Source organism: Lepisma saccharinum, chromosome 29 (assembly GCF_977018435.1).
Source record: "Lepisma saccharinum chromosome 29, izLepSacc3.1, whole genome shotgun sequence".
Taxonomy (NCBI): Eukaryota; Metazoa; Arthropoda; class Insecta; order Zygentoma; family Lepismatidae; genus Lepisma; species Lepisma saccharinum.
In genome coordinates, this window is record NC_139257.1 from 40897884 (window position 1) to 40923049 (window position 25166).

General features: G+C 35.3%; 1 protein-coding gene across 1 annotated transcript in view; it reads right to left on the bottom strand.

The window, feature by feature from the left end:
- The window catches only part of LOC145981347 (small subunit processome component 20 homolog), a 161734-nt gene that overhangs the window by 99696 nt on the left and 36872 nt on the right, over positions 1 to 25166 (bottom strand). Inside the window, exons 9-12 of the mRNA XM_083114575.1 lie at positions 24581 to 24788; positions 21677 to 21836; positions 17595 to 17810; positions 13338 to 13508 (exon numbers count right to left, since the gene is read on the bottom strand). Coding sequence (XP_082970701.1) covers positions 13338 to 13508; positions 17595 to 17810; positions 21677 to 21836; positions 24581 to 24788 — 755 coding nt within the window. The remainder of the gene's footprint in view (positions 1 to 13337; positions 13509 to 17594; positions 17811 to 21676; positions 21837 to 24580; positions 24789 to 25166) is intronic.

A 25166-nucleotide genomic window follows, 5' to 3' on the forward strand; every position in this document is an offset into this window, starting at 1 on the left:
GAGGCTGGATGGATTTGAGCAATTTATAATTCTTGTTTACAAATTTCTGTAAGTTACCATGAGCAGCTCTAGAAAATTGAGTATTCAGTATCCTAGTCAATGTGACACTCTTCCACCTAGAATTCTCATAGTGAGACAGAAAGGCCTTTTTAAAATCATGGTAAGTATTGAAGGAAGGTTTATTCTGAGTGTACCAACTTTTTGCACAGTCTTTGAGTAACTTAGGTATATATTGCATGTAATCCTTTTCCTTGATATTGTAAATATCCATCATTTCCTCAACTTTCTCCAAAAATCCCGATGGCATACTGTCCATCGAGATTCCATCAAACTGCGGAAACTTGCACAATTCTTGTGGCTTTATGAAAGATTGTCGGTGCGCTAAAGAGTTGTCATATTGAGTACTAGTCGCAAAAGTTGCACTTTGAGAAGGACCATTTACATCACTCTTATTTATGTACTTATTATGATGCAAACAAGAATCACCTTTTACATAATCTTGGCGATGACCAGATGGTGTTCCTCTACGGTCATTGGTAGAATCAAATAACTTTTCTTCTGAGCCAGATGACTCTGTTTCAGTATTAGTGGCTTTATCACATACCTTAGATACATGCTTGCGCACTACATCCTCATCAACACAACTATCAGAACTATTCACTACTGTAGAAACTCTTGCACGTTTTCTCTTTGTAAGAGTTCTTCTGCCAGCTGATTCTAACCGACACTGACTAATGGGTGACAACACTTCTTTAACCAATGTTAAAACTTCTAGCTTTACACCCATTATTTGTTCCTGCAGAACCTGGTCCTGAGAGAGATCATTATTCACTAATTTGCAATCACTTGTCACAAGTCCTTGCATGGTTTGAATAAGTTCATTTGGCATATTTCCTGCTGAACCATCCTCTTCATTATGAAGCACTTTGTACTGAAATTGATCAGAATTCATCTCTTGGTTAGGTTGAATTTGTGGAGAAGAAGCACCATCACACACTGAAGGTTTAGGTAAACTTGAAAGAGAGGACAAAGTATTTGCTAAATGCTGTTTAGTTTCACACCATTCCTTTTGCATGTGTCTCATATCAACATGCAGTCGCTCTGCCAAATCTGCATGTGCTTCTTGTACAGCACCAACCTGCTTACCCAAATTTTCCATCTTTTGTTCCACAACACAGGATACTGCAGCAATATCAGTATCCACTTTCATGGATAATGCTTTTATATGAGATTCCACTTTCTCTGTTCTTATCAAACACTCCTTCTTATATTGAGCAAGATCAATTCTAATTTCTTTTAATTGAGCATCAGAAGTTTGCTGAAGAGTTGTCAGCCCAGATTTAAGCACTATCTGGCTAGCTTTCAGCTCTATCAATTGAGTATCAGTCTTTTCCTGATTAGCTTTGAGATCCTCCTGATTAGCTTTGAGATCCTCCTGATTAGCTTTGAGCTCTGTTTGGCCATCCTTGATAGCATTGAGAGCAGCCATAACATCTGCCAAGGAGAAATCACCCTTTGGATCTGACATATTTAAAGGTAAAAACACCTAACCTCAGAAACCAGAACAAGAAGCAAAACAATACAAAGATTATTATAAGCTTGAACCTTTTCAACTAATCACCTGACGTCTCATAATCTTAAATATGTAACGACTTTGTCAGTATAATTCAAACTCAGTATCAGCACAATAGGTAGCTATGGTGCTATGTTGAAAAGGAAATTTAAATGTACATATACTGATAACTTTATAATTATTATATTGATAAAAGAAAAAAAAAAACTAGAAACGACATAAATTACAATAGCATCCAATTATGCATATGTTTACAATAACATTTATAATATATCAATGCTATACATTAAAAAAATATATCTTTGTTATCTCCTTCCAGGATAAAGCAAGTCTTTGTATCTACAATTCTGAGCTTCAATTTTGTAAATTCATCATCTGATCAGATCACCTCCAAACATAGAACATATAACTGTCACTCTATGCGACCTTCCTCCAAGCACACATTTGAGGAACTGTAACATTTACAAGCCTGATCGTTAAGGAAGATGAAAACAGATACCTATTCACTGCTTCCAATTCAACATGGCATCTATTATACACATCAGTGTCATTTCACAACGTTCGATTCTTTATAAGATTATATCATATTCAAAGTTCATTCGAGTCATAAAAGGCTTCTATATAACTTAAACATCCAAGTTATTATAACATTGCCCAGTTTAATGCTTTAAAAGCAACAATTATTGTACAAATATATCACCATTCCATATTGCTAAATCTGTACTCATCTTTCTTACATCCTCAGATCCATTTTAAAGTCCCAGACAACTAGTATTAGAGCAACTAGTTCAAGCCAGATTTTTTAGTATGAGTTATTTTCAATTGTTTTTTTGTTTTATATTTTTGTCCATAAGTGCTTAACAGCTTGAATGTTTGTGTAGTAAATGTACATATTTGCTCTGTTACAGCTATTTTACTATGTATATCACAATATACTTATCTAATGATTACAATTACCATTTTTTGAATGTTGATACAAAATACCAAGTATGACATCATATTATACATTGAACAATTTTAAAGAGTTGACCTTTGTATATAAACCTTGATGCCAATGCAAATGTACATAATTTCAATAAATTTAATTATAAATTTGAATGTATCATATCTTTCTTGTCTGAAAGAACACATATGATTTAAAATATTTGTTTTTTATTTTGTCAGTCAAAAATAACTGTTATGAATATGAATTCAACATATTGCACAATTTGATAATTTTGTCATTATATACAAATTGGCTTTTTAAACATCATATTTAATAAAATTAGTTTAAATAATAATTTCAGACATTTAATTGCATTATATGAATAAATTTTGAGTAATCATTTGACTAAATTATATAAATATTGCACAAGTGTGGAACTTTGGACTTAGCCTAACTATTTTCATATGTTGTTATGACAATGTATTATTTTTATTGTCATACTGGCGCTCAACAAGGGACGAACCCACAACAGAATTGAGCACTACTGAGACTTTTAAACATATAATAATTAATATAATGCCTCTATATTTACAAACTGTTTACATGTTTAGCATTATAATCAATTGAGTATAACTGAATATTTATTTTCCAACAATACAACAAGAACTTGTTCATCATGAACCAATACAGTGCAACTATGCATAATGAATTTTTAGAACATAATAATATTGAAAAAATGAAATTCAAGTTCGACATACCAACAATTATTATCTAGTGAAGTACCACATGAATCATTTTTACATAAACAATGTACCTACCTAACATTATTATTTATTGTCAACCCATGAAGCACCATTCAGAACTTCATTTTCATCCTGAGAGCATAATTTCTATATTAATCTTTATTTAGCCAAAAAATATATTAATAATAATTTTTTACATGTAGAGTAAGTAACCTCTGATCCAACTAAGTTTCCCATTGGGAATTCATCCATTTATCTGGTAAGATCAGCTAACAAGACAAAAATCTAAGTCCCTGCATCAAGAAGCAAACATCCTCAGATTTACGGAGTGCTGAATATAAGATTTTTTACATCACAAATGAATTCATGCAAGAAATGTATAAATTATGATGTGCGCAGAAAAATTATAAATCATAAATAATTGTTGTTCCTGAACTCGCAGCGTCACGGCTCGAACTTACTATTCAGCCCTTTGTGAACGCATTTTGGAGCCATAATGCATTCTAGCATTTTTAAAGGAAACAACTACTTGACTGAAGCTTGGATCAACACGTGAATCACTTTGCTCTTTGTCAAGTTCATTCCTATTTGAGCCTACGATTCAATTCTTGGAATCTTTGTGCTCTAGTAAATATTTTTCAAGCCAAAGCTAAATCTTAGCATTCAAAATTATTATGCACATGCCATCACATTATATTATACATTTTTTGCACTCCAAAATACAAATAACAAAGAATATATGTTATATCAATTTTTTCCACCGTTCAACACAACTAAGGATCAAGAAATATGAATGAGGACCAATGTCGGATCATGAAGATCAACTTAAGGCAAACTTTACAGAGGAATACTTCACACCTGAACTAATGTTTCAAACTCAAGGAAAGAAGCACGAAAAGTGATAAAATTTTGACATTAACAGCCGACAATAGAAAAATTATGCTTAAAGTATTGTGACTCACAGTAAGACCTTTAACCAACAGCCTAAGAGAAGAACTCAACCAACCAACTCTCATGGGTATGGTTGTGATATGAAGCAGTATCTTTTGTCCTTCAAAACAACAAAATAAACAACATGTTCGCATAAGCAATTTCATAATGCTAAAATTAATATACAAAGAACGAAAAAGTAAAGAACTGAGGTCTTATATACCACCCTTGACACTCAGTCAATAAGAAACTCCCAACCAACCAACCCTTAACGCTTACTTAATCTTACATCTTCACTACAGAAATATCTGTTTCCTTTGAAGATCTGACAAGTATGTCATCTACCTTGCATCCTTGCAACAATCTCTTTATTAGCTCCTCATGTGACTTGTTGCAGTTTTGCAAAATTTCTAGCCATTTATACCTTTTGGCATTAGAACACTTCCACACTTTGATGTGTTCAATGGCCACTTGACTCACAGGATTACCAGTGTTGCATTCTAACAATGTAACTGTTGAATCATCATGATTCTCAACACACAAATAAGGTCCTTCAAACAAGAAGCAGTATTTCTTAATGGGATTATTTTCTAAATCTTTATGTCTGTTTCTAACAAACAACAAATCACCAACTAATATGGAAACTTTAGCTTGTTGTTTTTGGTTGATTTGGTTTGTTTTCTTACTTCTGGCCTCAAAACTTTTTAGATGTGCCATGTGAATTTTATTATCCCATGACATTACTTCATCTTCAGTGATATTATTGAATATGCTCATGTTAGGTTCCATATTTAATCGCAGTTCTATAGGGGCATAACCTGTTTGAGATGAAATTGCATTATTTAAATAATGAAGGGCAACATTAACCTTTTCAGGCCATAGGGTATGACTATCCTGACACCAAACTCTCATTAAGCGGTTAAGCTCTGCATGATATCTCTCAACCATATTGGAGGACGGATGATATGGAGGAGTGAACACTAACATGATGCCTAAGTGTTTCATTTTATCTGCAAACTGATGAGATCTGAATTGAGGTCCATTATCGGCAATCAATTTTTCAGGAATACCCAAATGGACAAAATAACAATTGATAAGCTTTTTGATGACTGTATTTGCATTACTGTTGACAATAGGATAAGCCAACAAGTACCGACTTGCAGCATCCAACACTGTCAACAAAAATCTCTCCCGCTTAGAACCCATGACGAATGGACCTTGCAAATCCACAAAAAGGACTTTTCCAGGTTTACTGGTCAGGTGTATTTTAACTAAATGTTTTGCAGGATGTTTATTGGGCTTTGACCTGACACAAGTATCGCAATCAGCAACATATTGTTTTATATCTTTAAACATGTTTTTCCATCGGAAATTTCTATATATTTGTGCCATTGTCCGAGATGCACCGAAATGACCACTCTCATCATGAAACTTGATGAGCATATTACCAATTAAGGAGGCAGGTAAGCATATCCTTAACTTTTCTGGTCTGTGAAAATCCCTGACACATAATATGTTCTCCCTGAGACAGTACTGTTTCCGCCAATTCCTACAGCGAGAATTATCAGTATCAACATCTCCAGAGAGATAGGAAATGATCTCATCCAATTCGATATCATTTCTCTGTGCATTCACAAGTTCCTTACAGTCACACAAAGGTTGCAGCATTAATTCCAACTCGGAGTAGTTGACATGATAATGCATGTTCAACTGCCAAGGAAAAGATCGACTTAGCAAATCAGCGATTACATTTTCCTTGCCTTTGCAATATTGAACATCAAATGAATACATCTGTAACTGGATGAACCAGCGAGTGAGGCGAGCATTCCACGTGTGGGCAGTTTCCAACCACGTGAGGGCTTTATGATCTGTAATAATGACAAAATGCCTCCCTTTTAGTATAGAAGCAAAGTTGTCTATAGTATATAGGATCGCCAACACCTCCATTTCAGTAGATGTATAAGATTTCTCATAATCTTTTAACAATCTGCTGACAAATCCAAGAGGCTTGAACCCTCCTTCTATGATCTGGAAACAATAACCCGCTACTCCAATAATTGAAGCATCAGTTTGAACAAAGAAATTATGTTCAAAATCGGGAAATGCAAGCATTACTTGTTCAGCAATTTTTTCCTTCAAAAGCTGAAATGCTTCTGATGCCTCTTTATTCCAACACCATTTTTGTTTAGCTTTGAGAAGCTCATACATGGGTTGGGCAAACATTGCATAATTTTTTATGTATTTACTAATCCAATTTAAGGAACCTAATATTTTTTGCAATTGTTTAATTGAGCTAGGTTCCGGTAACTCTATTATAGACTTGACAAAAACTGGATCTTTATGATACCCTTCTGGGGTAATGATGTGACCCAAAAACTTTATCTCCCTGCAGCAAAATTTACATTTCTCTATTTTAAGGGTCATGCCTGCTTTCAGTAGACAATTAAATACACTTTCAACATGTGTCAGATGAGAATCAAAGTCTTTGGATCTTATAATGATATCATCCACATACACCACTACAAAATCCTTACAATCAGCCAAAACTCTATTCATTGCATCTACAAAGACAGCGGTGCCATTCACTGAACCAAATACAACACGTTTAAATTGATACAACACGCCTTCGAATGAAAATGCTGTATATTTTCTACTTTGTTCATCCAAAGCAATTTGCCAAAAGGCATTACCCAAATCTATAGATGAGAAATAATTACAACCTTGAAACTGTACTAATAACTCATCTATTTTTACGGGATGAATTTGCATCAACTTTACATGCTTATTTATCCCTTTTAGATCAACACACATTCTTATCCCTCCACCTGGCTTAGGTACAACCAATAGAGGGGATAAGTATTCGGAGTTGGACAATTCAATCACATCCCATTCCAACATGGTGTTGATCTGTTCTCTAACTTCATCCCGATATGCAAATGGAATAGGATAGTTTCGACCTACCACGGGTTTGTCTGTATCCAGTTCCATTGTGTGCACATAATTTTTACATAAACCTGGTTTAATGGAAAACAATTTTTTATATTTATACAATATATTTAAAAATTTCTGTTTTTCAACTACCGACAACATCTCAGTTTGATCCAACTGACCAGAAATTTTTAATATTGTTTCATCACCCACCTTATTATCCTCAGAACTTGACACAAAAGAACATTCATAATAATGATCCACATCTACAGTATTTTCCAATGGAATGAAACGGGCAAGTACATCATATTTATCATTATCACATACAAGTGCCTTCTTAGAGAAATCTAAGGTACCTTGCAATGCATATAGAACATCTAAGCCCAAGATCATATCCACCTGCAGATTCTGAACCACTAAAAATTGTACCAACAAACTTTGCAAACCGATAACAATCATAAGCCTAGTTAAACCTAAAACTTTGTTCTTTTTAGAGCCTGTAAAATCCACTAGTCTAATGTTTTTAGTACTCAATAATCTTGGCCTACTGGCTGTAGAAGAGATATTTTTCCATACCTGATAGGAAAGCAAACTAATTTCTGCTCCACTATCACATAGAGCCAAATGTTTATGATCTAGTATATTAACCCAAATTTTTGCAGTATTCGAACCATTAGGAACATTATTGATTGGTCTGTAATTTTCTTTCATGTAATTTTGATCTTCAGTTTCTAAGCCTTTTTCCCAATCCCCAACATTAACAACTGCTATGGCAGGGTTTATAGCATACCCTCTGTCACCTGCCTCAAGGCAAAGGGAATTGACTAGTTTTTTTGATTTTCAGGAACATGAGATCTTCCCTGATTTAAGTGTCCAATCTTGTTGCGCTCTTTGTCACCTATCTCAGTTGCATGAACTGACACTTCAGTCTTAAAAGTATTATGCACACTTTTGACAGGCAACTGCATATTTCGGATGACACTCATACTATATAAAAATTGCAACAACTTGCACATGCCCGCACGATTCCAATGAATCATATCCAGACGATTTTGTATACGAGGACCAATGTACTGTTCATACAGAGTTTCATTTATCTTGTCATCATCATCAAAGAAAAGAGGAGCAATATTTAGCACTTTGACCTTATCCTCATCTTGAAGAGATAACAGGTGAGAATTGTACCTTTGCCATCTGACCCATTCTGGATCCCCTCTAGAATGCATAACTTTCGGAATTGGTGGTAAGGTAAGTACAATTATATTCCTTGTCTTATTTTTCATGACCTGTATCAGTCTGTTAAAGCTTTGTTTGATATCATCATCATTTCTCCGTTTCAGTAGATCATTCGTGCCAATCATTAACATTACCTGGTCTGATAACTTATTATAAGATTCCATTCTTTGTCTTAGCTGATCTATTGTTTGACCTGAAACACATAATCCAATGTGCCGTGTACCATCCTTTTCCACCTTCACAGGTTCACCTAAGATATTTTGTGAAAGTCTAAGCATCATGCTATCTCCTACTAATTGATTATTGTCAAGTATAGGAGTTAGAATGTCTGTTTCCATTGTGTTTCTATTATAGGCAAATCTATTCTTATTTGGAGGCTTTAATACATTATTAGCACTCATGTTACCTCCCCCAACATGAGTCCTCATCAGTTTTCCGCTTGGGAAACAACACCATTAGCTACTGTGGGAATCTTATCTGTTCCGCAATTGTAGCTCTTAACTCCAAGGTTTGTTTTGTCATAGTTCCTATGAAAATTAGTTCTTGCGTAATTTGATTTGCGAGAGTATGTATTCTCTTTATCTGCACTAGATGCTTGTTCCACAGCCACTTGAGCTACTTTAGCTTTAAAGTTTCGATTTTTCACACCATATTCTGAATTGCTCATCCTAAGTGGGATGTCTCTAAGCGATTCAAAATTCTCTATGGCTTGCAATGCTCTTTGCAATGTCTCAACATTATTTACCACAAAGTGCTCTCTGATCTTAAATGGCAAAAGCGTAGCCACTTGTGCAATCAAGTGTGCTTCCTCCTCACGAGGCTGGATGGATTTGAGCAATTTATAATTCTTGTTTACAAATTTCTGTAAGTTACCATGAGCAGCTCTAGAAAATTGAGTATTCAGTATCCTAGTCAATGTGACACTCTTCCACCTAGAATTCTCATAGTGAGACAGAAAGGCCTTTTTAAAATCATGGTAAGTATTGAAGGAAGGTTTATTCTGAGTGTACCAACTTTTTGCACAGTCTTTGAGTAACTTAGGTATATATTGCATGTAATCCTTTTCCTTGATATTGTAAATATCCATCATTTCCTCAACTTTCTCCAAAAATCCCGATGGCATACTGTCCATCGAGATTCCATCAAACTGCGGAAACTTGCACAATTCTTGTGGCTTTATGAAAGATTGTCGGTGCGCTAAAGAGTTGTCATATTGAGTACTAGTCGCAAAAGTTGCACTTTGAGAAGGACCATTTACATCACTCTTATTTATGTACTTATTATGATGCAAACAAGAATCACCTTTTACATAATCTTGGCGATGACCAGATGGTGTTCCTCTACGGTCATTGGTAGAATCAAATAACTTTTCTTCTGAGCCAGATGACTCTGTTTCAGTATTAGTGGCTTTATCACATACCTTAGATACATGCTTGCGCACTACATCCTCATCAACACAACTATCAGAACTATTCACTACTGTAGAAACTCTTGCACGTTTTCTCTTTGTAAGAGTTCTTCTGCCAGCTGATTCTAACCGACACTGACTAATGGGTGACAACACTTCTTTAACCAATGTTAAAACTTCTAGCTTTACACCCATTATTTGTTCCTGCAGAACCTGGTCCTGAGAGAGATCATTATTCACTAATTTGCAATCACTTGTCACAAGTCCTTGCATGGTTTGAATAAGTTCATTTGGCATATTTCCTGCTGAACCATCCTCTTCATTATGAAGCACTTTGTACTGAAATTGATCAGAATTCATCTCTTGGTTAGGTTGAATTTGTGGAGAAGAAGCACCATCACACACTGAAGGTTTAGGTAAACTTGAAAGAGAGGACAAAGTATTTGCTAAATGCTGTTTAGTTTCACACCATTCCTTTTGCATGTGTCTCATATCAACATGCAGTCGCTCTGCCAAATCTGCATGTGCTTCTTGTACAGCACCAACCTGCTTACCCAAATTTTCCATCTTTTGTTCCACAACACAGGATACTGCAGCAATATCAGTATCCACTTTCATGGATAATGCTTTTATATGAGATTCCACTTTCTCTGTTCTTATCAAACACTCCTTCTTATATTGAGCAAGATCAATTCTAATTTCTTTTAATTGAGCATCAGAAGTTTGCTGAAGAGTTGTCAGCCCAGATTTAAGCACTATCTGGCTAGCTTTCAGCTCTATCAATTGAGTATCAGTCTTTTCCTGATTAGCTTTGAGATCCTCCTGATTAGCTTTGAGATCCTCCTGATTAGCTTTGAGATCCTCCTGATTAGCTTTGAGCTCTGTTTGGCCATCCTTGATAGCATTGAGAGCAGCCATAACATCTGCCAAGGAGAAATCACCCTTTGGATCTGACATATTTAAAGGTAAAAACACCTAACCTCAGAAACCAGAACAAGAAGCAAAACAATACAAAGATTATTATAAGCTTGAACCTTTTCAACTAATCACCTGACGTCTCATAATCTTAAATATGTAACGACTTTGTCAGTATAATTCAAACTCAGTATCAGCACAATAGGTAGCTATGGTGCTATGTTGAAAAGGAAATTTAAATGTACATATACTGATAACTTTATAATTATTATATTGATAAAAGAAAAAAAAAAACTAGAAACGACATAAATTACAATAGCATCCAATTATGCATATGTTTACAATAACATTTATAATATATCAATGCTATACATTAAAAAAATATATCTTTGTTATCTCCTTCCAGGATAAAGCAAGTCTTTGTATCTACAATTCTGAGCTTCAATTTTGTAAATTCATCATCTGATCAGATCACCTCCAAACATAGAACATATAACTGTCACTCTATGCGACCTTCCTCCAAGCACACATTTGAGGAACTGTAACATTTACAAGCCTGATCGTTAAGGAAGATGAAAACAGATACCTATTCACTGCTTCCAATTCAACATGGCATCTATTATACACATCAGTGTCATTTCACAACGTTCGATTCTTTATAAGATTATATCATATTCAAAGTTCATTCGAGTCATAAAAGGCTTCTATATAACTTAAACATCCAAGTTATTATAACATTGCCCAGTTTAATGCTTTAAAAGCAACAATTATTGTACAAATATATCACCATTCCATATTGCTAAATCTGTACTCATCTTTCTTACATCCTCAGATCCATTTTAAAGTCCCAGACAACTAGTATTAGAGCAACTAGTTCAAGCCAGATTTTTTAGTATGAGTTATTTTCAATTGTTTTTTTGTTTTATATTTTTGTCCATAAGTGCTTAACAGCTTGAATGTTAGTGTAGTAAATGTACATATTTGCTCTGTTACAGCTATTTTACTATGTATATCACAATATACTTATCTAATGATTACAATTACCATTTTTTGAATGTTGATACAAAATACCAAGTATGACATCATATTATACATTGAACAATTTTAAAGAGTTGACCTTTGTATATAAACCTTGATGCCAATGCAAATGTACATAATTTCAATAAATTTAATTATAAATTTGAATGTATCATATCTTTCTTGTCTGAAAGAACACATATGATTTAAAATATTTGTTTTTTATTTTGTCAGTCAAAAATAACTGTTATGAATATGAATTCAACATATTGCACAATTTGATAATTTTGTCATTATATACAAATTGGCTTTTTAAACATCATATTTAATAAAATTAGTTTAAATAATAATTTCAGACATTTAATTGCATTATATGAATAAATTTTGAGTAATCATTTGACTAAATTATATAAATATTGCACAAGTGTGGAACTTTGGACTTAGCCTAACTATTTTCATATGTTGTTATGACAATGTATTATTTTTATTGTCATACTATAACACCGAAATGTTATTTTATTTACTGCTTTTGAACCCGAAATTGACTGTTTTTGTACCGAAATTTTGCTTTTTATTTAAAAAAAATGTGTGCCTCTATTTATTGTTAGTTCAGCGCACAATATATCCACATAAAATTCAACACATCTAATTATGTACAAGTACTAGTAACCATAGGCTTCCAGAATGTTGGAGACAGGCCATTAATGCTATAGGAACTATGTGTGACCTGTTAGGTTTGTTTCATTTAGTTTCATTTTTCATTGGAAACTGTCGAGTAAAAATCAGACAGAACTTTCTTCATTTCCTTACAAATAATACTTCATTACCTTATAAAAAATACTGAAATGAATGCATGCATTTTTTATCAACATGCACATACTATATGTGTCTACAAATTTTATTTGGGATATTAACAGTGGCTACACACATAGCCACAACAAACTTTATACGTATTCTTCAGGTTTTCCAGGTAAAAAGTGGATTTATCCCTGACCCATATACAATACGAGGGTTGAAAGATAATAATCCGGACTTTTTTTTATTTCACGGCCGTGATTACAGCCAGTCCAACGAGCTATCAACCATCCTCCTAGCTCAATTAGGAACGGAGATATGGCGATTTTGAATTTTCAGGGGGGGGGGAAAGTTGAAAATTTCATAAAACCCAAAAAATTAACAAAGGGACACTTTGCCCCTAATTGAGCTAGATGGGGGGGGTCTACCATATACTCTATTGAAAGGTCTTGACGTGCAGATTCCGAATCTGCAATCGCTTTCGCTCTAGCTCAATTAGGGCCACAGCGTCCCTTTGATTTTTTCTTCATTTTATTTTATTTGGGGGGGGGGTAAAAATTTAAAATAGCCATATCTCCGTTCCTAATCGAGCTAGGAGGATGGTTGATAGCCCGTTGGAGTCAGAATGAAGTCCTCTTTCCAATTCTACAGTACAAAATGGCGAGGGTGGGGAATCAAGTGTAATCTCACTGAATATCTCTCTTTCACTTATTAAACAAGTATTTTTTCGTTTTCCGATTCGATGTGTATTTCTCACGATATGTGACCGTTCCAGGACTTTTGGACCACCCGGTATAATTTTCTTACTTCATACAGTCTGATTACTGGTTTAATTTTTAATAATTTACTGTAAAATCTAGCACTCACTTATAAGCCAGAAGATGATTATTCTTGTACGTCATCAAGCAGCCAAGAACCAGCTTCTGGATGTCATTCTTTCTGTGGCACAGCAACTGCAGGTAAGTCTCATACAGGTCCTTGTGCTTCTCGTTCGGGTTTCTGAACTTCTCAAAGAGTTCTAAACATGTGGTCAGCGTTCTGAAACAAAAAGGTCCTTTCAAATACTAAAAGTGCAAGAGCATACAGTTAAAACAGACCATCCTTTTTCACACCTTAAATTAACTAACTAACTTGTTCATGTTCAAGATTTGGTACCCTTAACCCTCAGTACCACCGCTAGAAGGTGATGTTTTTCTGTCATTTATGAAGATTATGTTCCATGTGAACAATTTGTGTTGCTTTTAGCTCACGGAAATGTATTATAGTGGAGTAATGAGAGTTTTTTTATGGTACTATTTATGACATAATTTTCATCATTGCCATCTCCCCGTGGTATGAACTAATATGTTTTTACATTGTTTCTGTGTTATAACTGGGAAATATCGGAGATTGAAGGTTGGCAATTCTGGTGTTACGTTAGGGAGTACGAGATTTACTACATAAGACATTTCGCTTCATGTCACATGGTACTTGGTTTTTATTTGGAAGGTGGGCGTGGATTTTTGAATTTGAAGTAAAATTTTTTGGGTGCATCAGCACTGAGGCTATTTTGCACCTGTCACACTATACAGGGTCCAGCCCCTTATCATAACAAAAGTAAAAGCGTGTCCGAAAACTAAAATGTCGTTACCTTGGTTAAAAGCTGAGGCTAAAAAGGGCACTCAGCAAAAATAAGGACAAAACACAGGATGACAGAATTATACTGGTCTTGGGGCCAGTCGCCAGAGTCTTGTTAGTGTGCAGTCCAGGGTGTACTATGTGGAAGTTGAGGTTGACTATTGGGTGCACTATGTAGAAGGAGCACCCCTTACACCCCGGGCATGTGTCTTTAGTGTGAAAGATACCCTGTGCGAGATTAGTGTTTGTAGGATGTGATGTAGGATGTATCATCTACCATGACTACAGGCATGCATATTTCGTTTTTGACAAAAACACGAAATGTGAAACAACACATTGTAATGTTAATATTTCATGTTTCTGAAAGGTGTGAGGTGCATTTTCCTACCATGTTATGTCACGAAATGATGCAAAATGAACTGCAAAATGTGAAGACTCTTAAACACGAAATTTAAAGTTTATTTACCGACACGACACTGTCTGAAGTCTGAATTATCCTTAAAGTTATGCAATTCACGTAAAATTGATTAATTTTGCTGTAAATATTTCAGATGCCAAAATGGACACCTTTATACAGGAATAAACTTAATACTCTGGTAACTACATAAATGTGCTATTAGAAGGAAAATGTTTAATTTGTGTTTTAAGAGCAGTTTTTTAATCAGATATAGGCTTATATTCGCAATTTTAAAATCAAAATGTCACTTTACGCACCACTTTTGATCAATCTCGAGGGGGTACGGTGTGTCAATGGCCCCACATGATTTCTTTCATTCAGTCAAATCACATTGCAGTAATTTCAAATGAATTTCTACACCATTTTACAACGTTTTCATTTACTCTCAAGCTGTTTACAGTTGTGTCTGTCTACAATTTCGTAAAAACAAAATTTCCTGACTTCTCCAGACCAAGAATCCAAATTTTTCCGAATAAAGCTATCAGGACAATTCATATATTTTAAACATGTGTGGAAGAAAGTCACTATGTTTAACACCACACTCAGAATCATACTAAACCAAGTTTTTAGAATAATCACTTCACCTGTAAAAATTATACGGGCAGGACTGATTTATGATTAACAAAGAATTAATTTGTTTAAAAAAAATCGCGACAATTGTAGAACAAAAATACATAATTATAGTAAAATTTAGTAATAAAATCTGGATTACTTCTAATACCTACCAAACACACCTGATTGGATGATCTCTCACCTCGGAAGTGAAGCCGGCAGTTGGTAGAAAGGCCCTGGCCCTCACGGGCTGTTGACCCACAGGTTATTATTATTAAAAAGGGGGTTAAAATATATCTTCAAGGATAATAATAGTTATTAAATAAAATAAGTAACTTTCTATTATAACATTATAATTTAAAATACATTATTAGGAATGGACAGAAATGAAATTTTGGCCAAAACCATGTATACTACCAGATAAACCTATTCTTTGCAATGTAAAAGAAGCTGCATATTTAGATATTTACATAAAAAATATGTGGAATGGAGTTTGTATTTTTAAGTCCATAAAAAATGTAAAAAAACAGCACAGTATGAGACTAAATTGTAGGGATGTGACCGATTAATCGGTACTCTATCGGTTTCGGCCGATATAGGCATATCGGTGTATCGGTAAAATTACTGATTATTTTACCGATCCAATATATCGATAAATATCTTATAATTTAGTGCAAAATTCTGCCATTTTCTTGTAATTTTTATGGATAATCTCCATGCCCTACTTTCTGAAAAAGTAAATGTCTAAATATTCAACTTCTTTTGCATTGCAATCAGCTCAAAACACACATTTATTACGGAGATCAATGAAAATTTCAGGGTCTTCAAGGACCATTTCCAATTTTACATCGGATCGGTAGAATATCGGTTATCGGTATCGGAAAATTTTATATCGGTACTGTATCGATATCGGCCAAAATTTCATATCGGCCCATCCTTACTAAATTATAAGGTATTTATTAGGGATGGGACGATATGAAATTTTGGCCAATACCGATAAAGTACCGATATAAAATTTACCGATACCGATAAAGTACCGATATAAAATTTACCGATACCGATAACCGATATTCTACCGATCCGATATAAAATTAGAAATGGTCCTTGAAGACCCTGAAAGGTTCATTGACCTCCTTAAAAATGTGTGTTTCAAAGTGACTGCAGAGCGAGAGAAATTGCATATTTACTTTTTAAAAAGGTAGGGCATGGAGATTATCCATAAAAATTACAACAAAAATGGCATAATTTTGCACTAAACTATCACATATTTATCGATATATCGGATCGGTAAAATAATCAGTAATTTTACCGATAAACCGATATGCCTATATCAGCCGACACCGATAGAGTACCGATTAATCGGTCCCATCCCTAATATTTATAGATATATAGGATTGGTAAAATTATCGACAATTGTACCAATAAACCAATGTGCGTACCAGCCAATATCTACAGAGTACAAATTAATATATATTGTTACTGTATTATAAACATGAATCATAAATATATTGTGTTGATGCATATGTTCATAGCGTTTGTGTTTGGTATGGCAACACTACAGTGTTAGGAGTTTGTTTGTCGTTTAACGTTCACCAATTGAAGTGGCATTGTTATGCTTGTGAACAGGCATTGAAATTAGCAGGTTTGAAGAAAGACATTGTTATTTTTGAGCTACAGAACAATAAGTGTCAGGTGCAAAAAAAAAAAAAAAAAAAAAAAAAAAACCCACTTCTGACACATTCCTTGTCTGGGTTAACAGAGGAGCAAAGCCAGCAGAGGCGGCTGAAAATATTTGTGCTGTGTACATGTAACACTTAAAGCAGGAGAAGAAAACGGTTTTGCCATTTCAAAGAGAGGAAGCACGTTTGATTTGAGTGATTCTCCATGTTGAGGAAGACTCTCGGGCTTTAATAAAGACCGTTTAAATGCTTTAATCCACGAAAATCCACATCAGTTGACCCAAGAATTAGCAAATGTGACAATTCAATCATCGTACGACATTTGCATTCCATGGGTAAGGTTCAGGATACCACATGCTTTAAGTGAAAACAACACAAATCAGCAAGTAGGCCAGGAAGGCTGCTATCCAAGAGCTTGTTTAGGAGATTATTCCACATCCTCCTTACATCCTTGAACTTGCACCCTCGGATTTCCATATTTTCAGCTCTCAATCCACCAATCTTCAAGGAAAGTCCTTTGGTAACAAAATTGCTCTTCAAACTTGGCTTGATGACGTCCTTAACCCCAAATCAGCTGATTTATTCTGGCAGGGAATTGAAAAACTATCCCAGCATTGGTAGACAGTCATCGACAATGAAGGAAATTATATTACATCTCAAATGAGAATTTGCTACGGTGAAAAAAACTCTACCAACTTATGCATCAACCCAATACATTGTAAATAATAAATTACCTATAATTGTAGGTAGCCTGGGGTGACAAAGACCTCAAACCACGTGCAAGTGTTACTACTTTTCAGGTGTTAAAGTGTTACTTACTTGGATGTTAACTTTGGATAATGTTTTTCATGAGATGTCTTCTTAAGCTTTATCACTTGTACGGGCTCTTCATTAACTTCTGTGGGTTCCTCATCTATTAAAATATTTTCGGTACTATCAAGCATTGAATCTTCTAGAGAATTCTGTATCACACTATCATACTTCTGAACGTTGCATGAAGGTGCCAATGATAGATCTTTTTTGTAATATTCCTCTCTATTTGTACAAAAAAAAAATATGTAAATAAATACAAACTGGTTAATGGTGCATATTGCTTGTCACTATATTCTTGAATTTTGAATTTGAAATAATTTTTTGGGTGCATCAGCACTGAGGCTATTTTGCAGCCATCACACTATACGGGGTCCAGCCCCTTATCATAACAAAAATAAAAGCATGTCTGAAAACTTAAATTTCCTTACCTTGGTTAAAAGCTGAGGCTAAAAAGGGCGCTCAGCACAAATAAGGACAAAACACAAGACAACACAAACAAAATTATACTGACCATGGGGCCAGTCACCAGAGCCTCGTTAGCCTGCAGTCCAGGGTGTACTACGTGGAAGTGAGGTTGACTATGTGGAAGGAGCAGACCTTACACCCCATCGCGATATTCTTGCCTCACAAAATTATGAATAAACATCAGCATGCATGTTTTATTTTTGATGAAATTACAATAGTCAGATTACACTGTAATGTTCAGTTCTGGGTTTTCGAAAGGTAACATATATTTTCTTCTATATTTTGTCAAGAAATGATGACAAAAAGCTCATGGTGAGTTGGTGAGCCAATGAATACTGGTATACAAATAAATAAAGTAACAAAAATAAATAAATAAAATTTAAAAAATGCATGATCTTTATCAATTATGGAACTGAGCTTGCATATCCATAGCATGTTCCACTTAGGACTATAGGGGAGACTGTTGTTCCTTGAGCATAGTGTAACTTGGAATATTTACTGGTTCTGATTATTGCTGCCACATAGCGAGCTGAACTCAACTAAGTTGTAGAGAATGTCGATAGGTAGGGCTGACATCATTTTTGGTTTGCTTTCTTACAAAGCGTGAATTCTCTGGACCTAACAAATTTTCCAGTGCCGAAAGTATTCTAACCAAGAAACGAAATTGTGTTTGTGAGAATCATCATGTACAGCATGTTCCCTATCCTCTGGTGAGTAAATACATATGGTAACTTCAGTAATTCATTGTAACCTGTAGCTTAGGCAACAAAATTTGTTGAAATGGGCATTCTCTTGTACCTTGGAACACACATCATCATGGAACATGTTCATATCGGCATTAATTTCTGTCGCCTTCATTCCCTTGTACACGAAGTACTTTATCACTGCACGATGCTCAATCTTCACAATTATGCACTATTCTAACGCCTGCTCTGCTGCTTCCCGACACAACACTGCAGCCATTCTTATAACACCCCTCGTATTTGTAATACTGGTTTATAATGACAAATAAATTTTAGCTTTATTTAAGTTATTTTTCAGCCATACTTAAACCTACAATTTTGTATTCCAAGGTACAAGAGGCTATGTTCCATGGTATATGACCATGTTGTACCATGGAACACATTACATATCATTATATTTTATTTACTTTACCCTTAATAGGATTGTAAAACAGCAAAATACAAATAGGAAGTTGTAAAGAACTCTTCAATAGATATTGCCAGTATTTTTTCATGTAAAAATGTCAATACCTAAAATTTTAAAAAATTAAAGGTAAAAAAAATGTTCCATGGTACAACAGTCTCTCCTAATAAAAAAAAAGTCAACTACCGTAGTTTGTTTTCAGCGAGGCACATCTCCTTGCCTGTTAGAGCCAGATGTGAAACTCGGAGTTGTTGCTTGGAAGTCATGGTTACTGACATCCAGCTTTGCCTGAGCTGGGGCCATGTCACTCCCCAGTACACATTACTTGTGTATACTGACTAACTCAGAATGACTTTTCTATCTACATAAACTACAGTGCATTCGAAAAGTAACTATACACCTATATAAACACGATTATATGTTGAGGGATTGTCTTCCGTGCGCTGCGAGTAAGGTTTTCTGCAAAGGGTGGTAACCCTGCCTTGTGTGCAGTTTGCTTCCGCGAGCCGGTCAGGCTGGTGCTCTTGAGACGGGAAGGTGTGTCTGGTTCTATGTTGTTCATTGTGTGTTCGTCACCTTTGAACGATTGAGGCCGTGTCTTTCCGTGAGCACTCAGAATTGTGTTAACTTTAGAACAGCAAATAGTTCTCGTTGAATAAGTCTTCCGTGAGCATGGTAAGTGCACACAGACAGCGAAAGTCCAGATTTCAGTTAGATTTCCAGGTACACCGGTTCCTAGTCGAGATAGTGTACGAGCGCTAATCGAGAAATTTAGGGAGATGGGATCAGTAAAGGAGTTACTCGATGAAGAAAAACTGCAAGACATATCAGCTGCTATGCAACATAGTCCCAACAAGTGCATGCGAAAGTTAGCCCAACAGAAAAACATCGGTGTTGCAACTGCACACAAGGCAGTTTGTAAGAACCTTGGTCTCATCCCATATAAAGTGAAAGCAGTTCAATAGTTATTGGCCAAAGACTGTGGAAAGCTAATTAAATACTGTGAATGGTTTCAAGTTTCTAGCGGACAATTCTGACGATATTTTGGATTATGTTTTTATACCGATGAGTAGAGGCATGCAAATTTCGTTTTTGACGAAAACACGAAATGTGAAATAACACACAGTAATGTTAATTTTTCATGTTTCTGAAAGGTGCGAGGTGTATTTCCCTACCCTGTTTGTCACGAAATGATGCGAAATGAACTGCAAAATGCGAAATAGACTCTTTAAACACGAAATTTACAGTTTATATACCGACGCGACACTTTCTGAAGTCAGAAGTATCCTGAGAGTTATGCAATCCACTGAAAATTGATTAATTCTGCTGGAAACATTTCAGAAGCAAAAATGGACCCCTTTATACAGGAATAAACTTAATATTCTGATAATGATTTAATGTACTATTAGAAGGGATAGGTTTATTTTGTGTAATAGTGCAGTTTTTAAATCAAATTTGGGATTATATTCACATTTTTAAAACCAAAATGTCAATCTATATGCTGCTTTTTCACCACTATAAAAGCAAAATTTCATTTCATTTACCACTTTTGAACCCGAAATTGACTGTTTTTGTACAGAAATTTTGCTTTTTTATTTACCAAAAATATGTGCCTCTACCGATGAGCCATGGTTCCATTTATCAGGTATGTGCATGCACAGAACTCATGTTTATGGTCTTCCAACAACCCACATGCCATACATGAAATTCCTCTACATGACCAGAAGATTGGGTGTGGATTGCAATATCCAGGAGAAGAATAGTCGGCCCGATATTCTTCACAGAGACAAATTCAGCTTGTTATTGTGAAATCATTCATCAGTTCAAGGGAGAGCTAACCGACGACAAAATTAATAATGTTTGGATTCAACAAGATGGCGGCGCAACTGCACATACAGCCAGCCAGTCCATGAAGTTACTGCAAGAGGTTTTCGGAGATCGAATCATTTCTAAGAGATTGGCCACCTCGTTCTCCGGACTTAAGACCACCAGATTTTTACTTCTGGGGTTATGCAAAAAGTAATATTTATCGAGGAAACCTCCACAGCCTCCAGGAACTTTCAACTGCAATTCGTGATTTCACCAACAACATTCTACATGAACAACTTGTGAGAGTCTTCGGGAACACGAAGAAACGCATGCAGATATGTCTGGATGTTCATGGGAACCATTTCCAACAAGTCCTGTAAGTCGGTGTTACATATTGTACTATGCATGACAAGTGAATAGTTACTTTTCAAACGCACTATATTACAAGTGGTGTAAGTCACATTTACTAAACTTGCAAGATCAAATATTTACAAAAAAAATTGTATTTGAATAAGTTTTCATTTCAGTCAATATTACACGTATACCCAGTCGTGGGAATCTGTGCAGGAAAGCTCTAAGGCATAAAAATTAAGAATTCACTAAAACATTACAATTTTGATTTCAATGTCATACAACAATTGTGAGCTAGGCTTTCATGCCAATCTTACCTGAGAAATGACAAAAACAGTGCCACTAATTCCTTGTTTCTCTGCTCACAGATAAGGGCAAATTCTGCCAATGCCTTCCACAGCAAAATTCTATAGTTTGCATGATGAGGAGTTTTCTTAGAAGAATGGAGATCGTTGTTCAATTCCATGAAATACTGACCTGAAATACAAAAGTTGAACAATAAAGAAAATGGAACTTAAGTGACGAAGTTTATTCATAATGGACAGTTTAATCCATTCTATAGCAGCAGAGGTATGGATATTTTGTTTTTGAAAGGTGCATTTTCCTACAATGTTTTGTCACAAAATGAACTGCAAAATGTGAAATAGACATAAAACATGAAATTTAGAATATATTTACAGACGCAAAACTTTCTGAAATTTAAATTATCCTGTAAAAGTAAAAAAATATAAAAAAAATGCTCCCTGTGCTTTGCACGATGCCATGAAGGATTATAGGGGGTGTGGAGTTATGGCCCTACACTTTCTTGATCACGGCCGAAGGTGGGAGTGATGTGATCATCACCATGCCCCTGGCTGTCTTTACCCCCCAGAGTTTCCTCCAGGTACCAACTTTATACAGGGTGTCCAAAAATGAATGTTACCATTTCAAATGTAAATAACATCTTTATTAATCTATCTGTTGACAAGAAATTTGAATGACATATAGTATACAAACAGGAGATTCATTACTTAGGTGTGGAATATGATATTACGTAGATGGGCTCCATTATTCGCCAGACAGACACGTGCCCTTTCCATGGCATGTTCCATGACTTTCCTTAATGTGTCTGGGTCAATAGCTTGAATCTCCTCTTGGATGTTGTTTTTGAGATGGGGGAGTGTCCTGGGCTTACTTCTAAACAACCGGTCTTTGAGGTAACCCCATAGGGAAAAATCTGGTGCTGTTAAATTAGGGAATCTGGGAGGCCAGTTAAAGTCAGAGTATTGAGAGATTATCTGTTCTCCAAAGATCTCCCTTAACAGCTGCATTGTCCGTCTCGCTCTATGTGCTGTTGCACCATCCTGCTGCCACCATGTTTCTGGTTTGTCCTCTACCTCTGGGCATATTAATTTTTTGATCATTGCTCGATATCGTTCGCCATTGACCGTGGCTGTTGCACCATCATCACCCAATATAGAGATACCGGAGTATTGGTTTATTGGTAAAATGTATCTATAAATATCTTATAATTTAGTGTAAAATGCTGCCATTTTGTTATAATTTTTATGGATAATCTTCATTCCAGTGGTTGCTTTTGAGAAAAATATTTAGTGGTTCTGCACAAACAAAAAAAACTTAAAGTACAAATTTTGGTTGTCCACAGGATTTTTTCCAGGGAGGGGCAAGAAAGGTATTTTTTTGCAAGGGGGCAAATAAGCCACATTTTCCCCAATAACAGTTTTGTTCCCTCAAAAAAATTTCTTAAATTTGAATTTATCATGTTCGTGCATTACTTAACACATATTGTGGCTAAAATGAAATTATATGTGTGAAATATATAATTTTTGGTTGACTTTCATTTTCGAGGTGGCACGCCCCCCCCCCCCCCCCCCTTCCGGATGCCCATGTTCACATCAGAACTACGTGATAGAGTCAGAGGAAGAAAGAAGCAATTTTGATTAAGAGAAAATAATTTTTTTAAAAAAAAGTATCATACAAACATACCTTGTAGTTTGTAAATGAACTCCAATCATCAAATATTATCCAAATATTCCCACAGAAAATACACGAAATTCATAAACATGTTTCCCTACCCTCGGCTTCGGACTTGAATACTGTGATAAACGAAGGGATAGTTTCAACTTTTCGCAATGAATGACCTTCCACTCAGCAGAAGGGAAGAGGTTCGGGCAGAGAGTTGTCATGGCTTTCGAATCAGCAGTGCCAACCCTAGAACGATATCGTTCTTTCTGCAATTAGTATTGCCTCGCCTGAACAATGACCGAATAAAATAAACAAAATCGGCGGTACGTCTAGTTTCTAGTTTCGTAATTTTACCTCGCTTTTCTACCAACTGAGTTTATCATGACGATGAATGTGGATAGAAAAAGTAGGTGGTAGAAATTATTTTATTTTGCACCTAAAATATAAATTTTCCTTTTCTAGTGGTTGGCAACCCGTCTTCGTTCTGCAAGCCATGCAGCTCAACACCACTCTATGCAAAGCAATGGGAATAGGCTAAAGCACGGGAAAACTTCATATATACGGAGACGATAGCGACCCAGCGGTTTCAGCACTCAAAGACAAAAACAAAGCAAATATCTAAAGAGCAAAATCTCTTGCTTCATAAAATACAAAATAACTAATTTCCTAAGAAAATTATTTTGATAAAACATATGGTGGTTCTGCAGCTCTGCAGATCTAAATATTAGGGATGGGTCGATATGAAATTTTGGCCAATACCGATACCCGACATTTTACCAATCTGTAATAAAATTAGAAATGGTCCTTGAAGAACCTTAAAGGTTCATTGATCTCCTTAATAAATGTGTTTCGAGGTGACTGCAGTGCAAAAGAAGTTGGAATATTTAGACAATTACTTTTTTAGTAAGTAGGTAATGAAGATTATCCACAAAAATTACAACAAAATGGCAGAATTTTGCAGTAAATTATAAGATATTTATCGATATATCGGATCGGTAAAATAATCTGTAATTTTACCGGTAAACCAATATGCGTATATTGGCCGATACCAATAGAGTACCGATTAATTGGTCCCATCCCTATTAAATATGCAATTTTGCATTGCAGTCAACTGGAAACATTAACTGTTAAAATTTTCATACCTGAGTATCAGTATTGGCACAGATTGAAAGTGGTATTAGCTGAACCTTAGTTACCTAACAACAAAAATACATATTTCTCTACATTTATCTTAATTCCAAACATCATTAACTTACATGAAGAGACTTCTACAACTTTAAAATCATCCTGGGACTCAGTTTCCTTCTTCGCAATTTTACTTGCCATATGCAACTGTGGACCAAACACTTTCCAAAATTCCGAGAATTTCATTCCTCGTGCATGTGTTTCAATTAATTTGATGCAGGGGTTCCAAAGCAGTTGAAAGTTAACATACAGCTGGCCTAACAGGAATTGTAGAGGAACCTAGATAAATTAAAATAAATGCATAATTAACAAAAACTCCAAGTAACACAATAAATTATTTCCTATTGTATTACTAATAACGGATATTGTATTTCTACCACTACACTAAAACTTGTTTCTATTGTCAATTTCTTCCCATAAAAAGATCAAGATATAACTTGCATACATGTACTAAATTGTGATGGGAAAGAGTGGGAGAGAGAGAGAATGGAAGAAAGAAAACTTTCTTTCCATCTCATGAAGAAAGAAAGGATCAGGAACAAGAGCTTTGAGAGAGAGAGAGAGAGAGAGAGAGAGAGAGAGAGAGAGAGAGAGAGAGAGAGAGAGAGAGAGAGAGAGAGAGAGAGAGACAGAGACAGAGAGAGAGACAGAGAGAGA